At 42.8% G+C, this 1408-nt stretch overlaps 1 protein-coding gene across 1 annotated transcript in view; it reads right to left on the bottom strand.

Moving 5' to 3' along the window:
• Nucleotides 1–259: 259 nt before the first annotated feature.
• LOC103605377 (protein eva-1 homolog A-like) overlaps nt 260–1408 on the bottom strand; it is a 2383-nt gene continuing 1234 nt past the window's right edge. Inside the window, exon 3 of the mRNA XM_008589945.1 lies at nt 260–1402. Coding sequence (XP_008588167.1) covers nt 1164–1402 — 239 coding nt within the window. The 3' untranslated portion in view covers nt 260–1163. The remainder of the gene's footprint in view (nt 1403–1408) is intronic.

The following is a 1408-nucleotide window of genomic DNA, read 5'->3' as shown; positions in this document are numbered from 1 at the left end:
CTAACTTCCTCTCTCCATATAGTGGCTGCCATCTTATTTTTAGTCTTAGGTAAATCTTCTGTTTCACTGTCTGTCTAACAATAAATCAACTATAGTGCAACCATAACATATGACCTACAGAAAATGAAAAGCCCATAATCACGCAGAGGCCATTTCTCCATTCTAACCCTTGAGGGGCTTGGCAAAGTCCCATACCCACCTGTAGAAGAGGGCTGTCATTTAATGTAAGTGTGACCACAGACACAGACATGAAACAGAAAAGATTTTATGTAATATTTATTTTTTATCCCCTCGTAATTTTGGCTTTAATCCTCACCTCCTATTGCCCTTTTTTTCTTGGAAATACACTTTTTTAAAAAATAAGATGTTTAAATCATGATTACCTGAAGTTATAACAAAACTTTCTTCTCTCCAAAGGGGAGGAAAACACACATAACTTTTATTCTTCTGCAGCATTATCAAATATGCATGTCAATATATATTTTATAAACTATTTAAAATAAAAACCCTTCATCCTTTGAGGTTATTGACATTTTCTGGTTCACTGACACATCTCCCATAATACAATTACTTCTGTTCATTTTTATAAATGAGGTGGGAACTATACTAAAAATAGGATTTTAATCCCTGAGGTGCCAGTTAAAATAGAGGAGGTTGCCATTGCAACACAAGATTTAAAAATTCAGCCTTAAATAATAAGCATGGATCATGCTATCTGAATCAGAATCATCTCCAAAGTATGAAGTCATTTAGAAAATCGAATTTACTGGGTAAAGTTCACCCTGTTTATTCCCAGCCCTCATGCTATGATAATCTTTCCTTTTGTAAAGGAGTAACACATTGCAATGAAGTCTGTAGAAACTTCTGAGATCCTCAGAAATCAAGAGAAACCATAGTCCCGTTTCTCGAATCTCCATCCACACCGTTGGAGAAGGTTTTTCAGCACCATTCCAAGACCTGGAAATATTGATGAACTGACATGGTTTTTCTACTTCTCCATAGATATAGTCAAAAAAGGAGGAATTAGTCCTCCCGGCTGGAAAGTGGGCGTGTCCTGCTATTCTCTGCCGCCACATCTTAGTCGAGCTGGGTTCAGCTCCTCGTGTCCAAGGCTCTGCAGAGCCTGTCCCTGGCGGGCAGCGTCCGGGGTCCCTGCTGTTCCCCTAGTAGTAGCGGTTGAGGCTCCTGGTCCCGGGCACCTCGGGCTGGCCGTTCATCCAGATCTCCCTGATGATGCGTTCTCGCTCCTCCAGCCGCTGGGCACGCTCCAGCTCCTCTGCCGACGTGAACACGTTCTTGTTCAAAGTCCTCTCAAAGCGGCGGTGTCTCCGCACTGAGAGGTCGGACGCGGTGTCTGAGCTGCCCTCCTCGCTGTCGCTGCTGTCACTGCTGCAGCTGCTCTCTCGAT

The sequence above is a fragment of the Galeopterus variegatus genome, unplaced genomic scaffold, assembly GCF_000696425.1.
Source record: "Galeopterus variegatus unplaced genomic scaffold, G_variegatus-3.0.2 Scaffold5773, whole genome shotgun sequence".
Taxonomy (NCBI): Eukaryota; Metazoa; Chordata; class Mammalia; order Dermoptera; family Cynocephalidae; genus Galeopterus; species Galeopterus variegatus.
The sequence above is the reverse complement of the archived record's forward strand: the minus strand, read 5'-3'. Positions and strand labels throughout refer to the sequence as shown.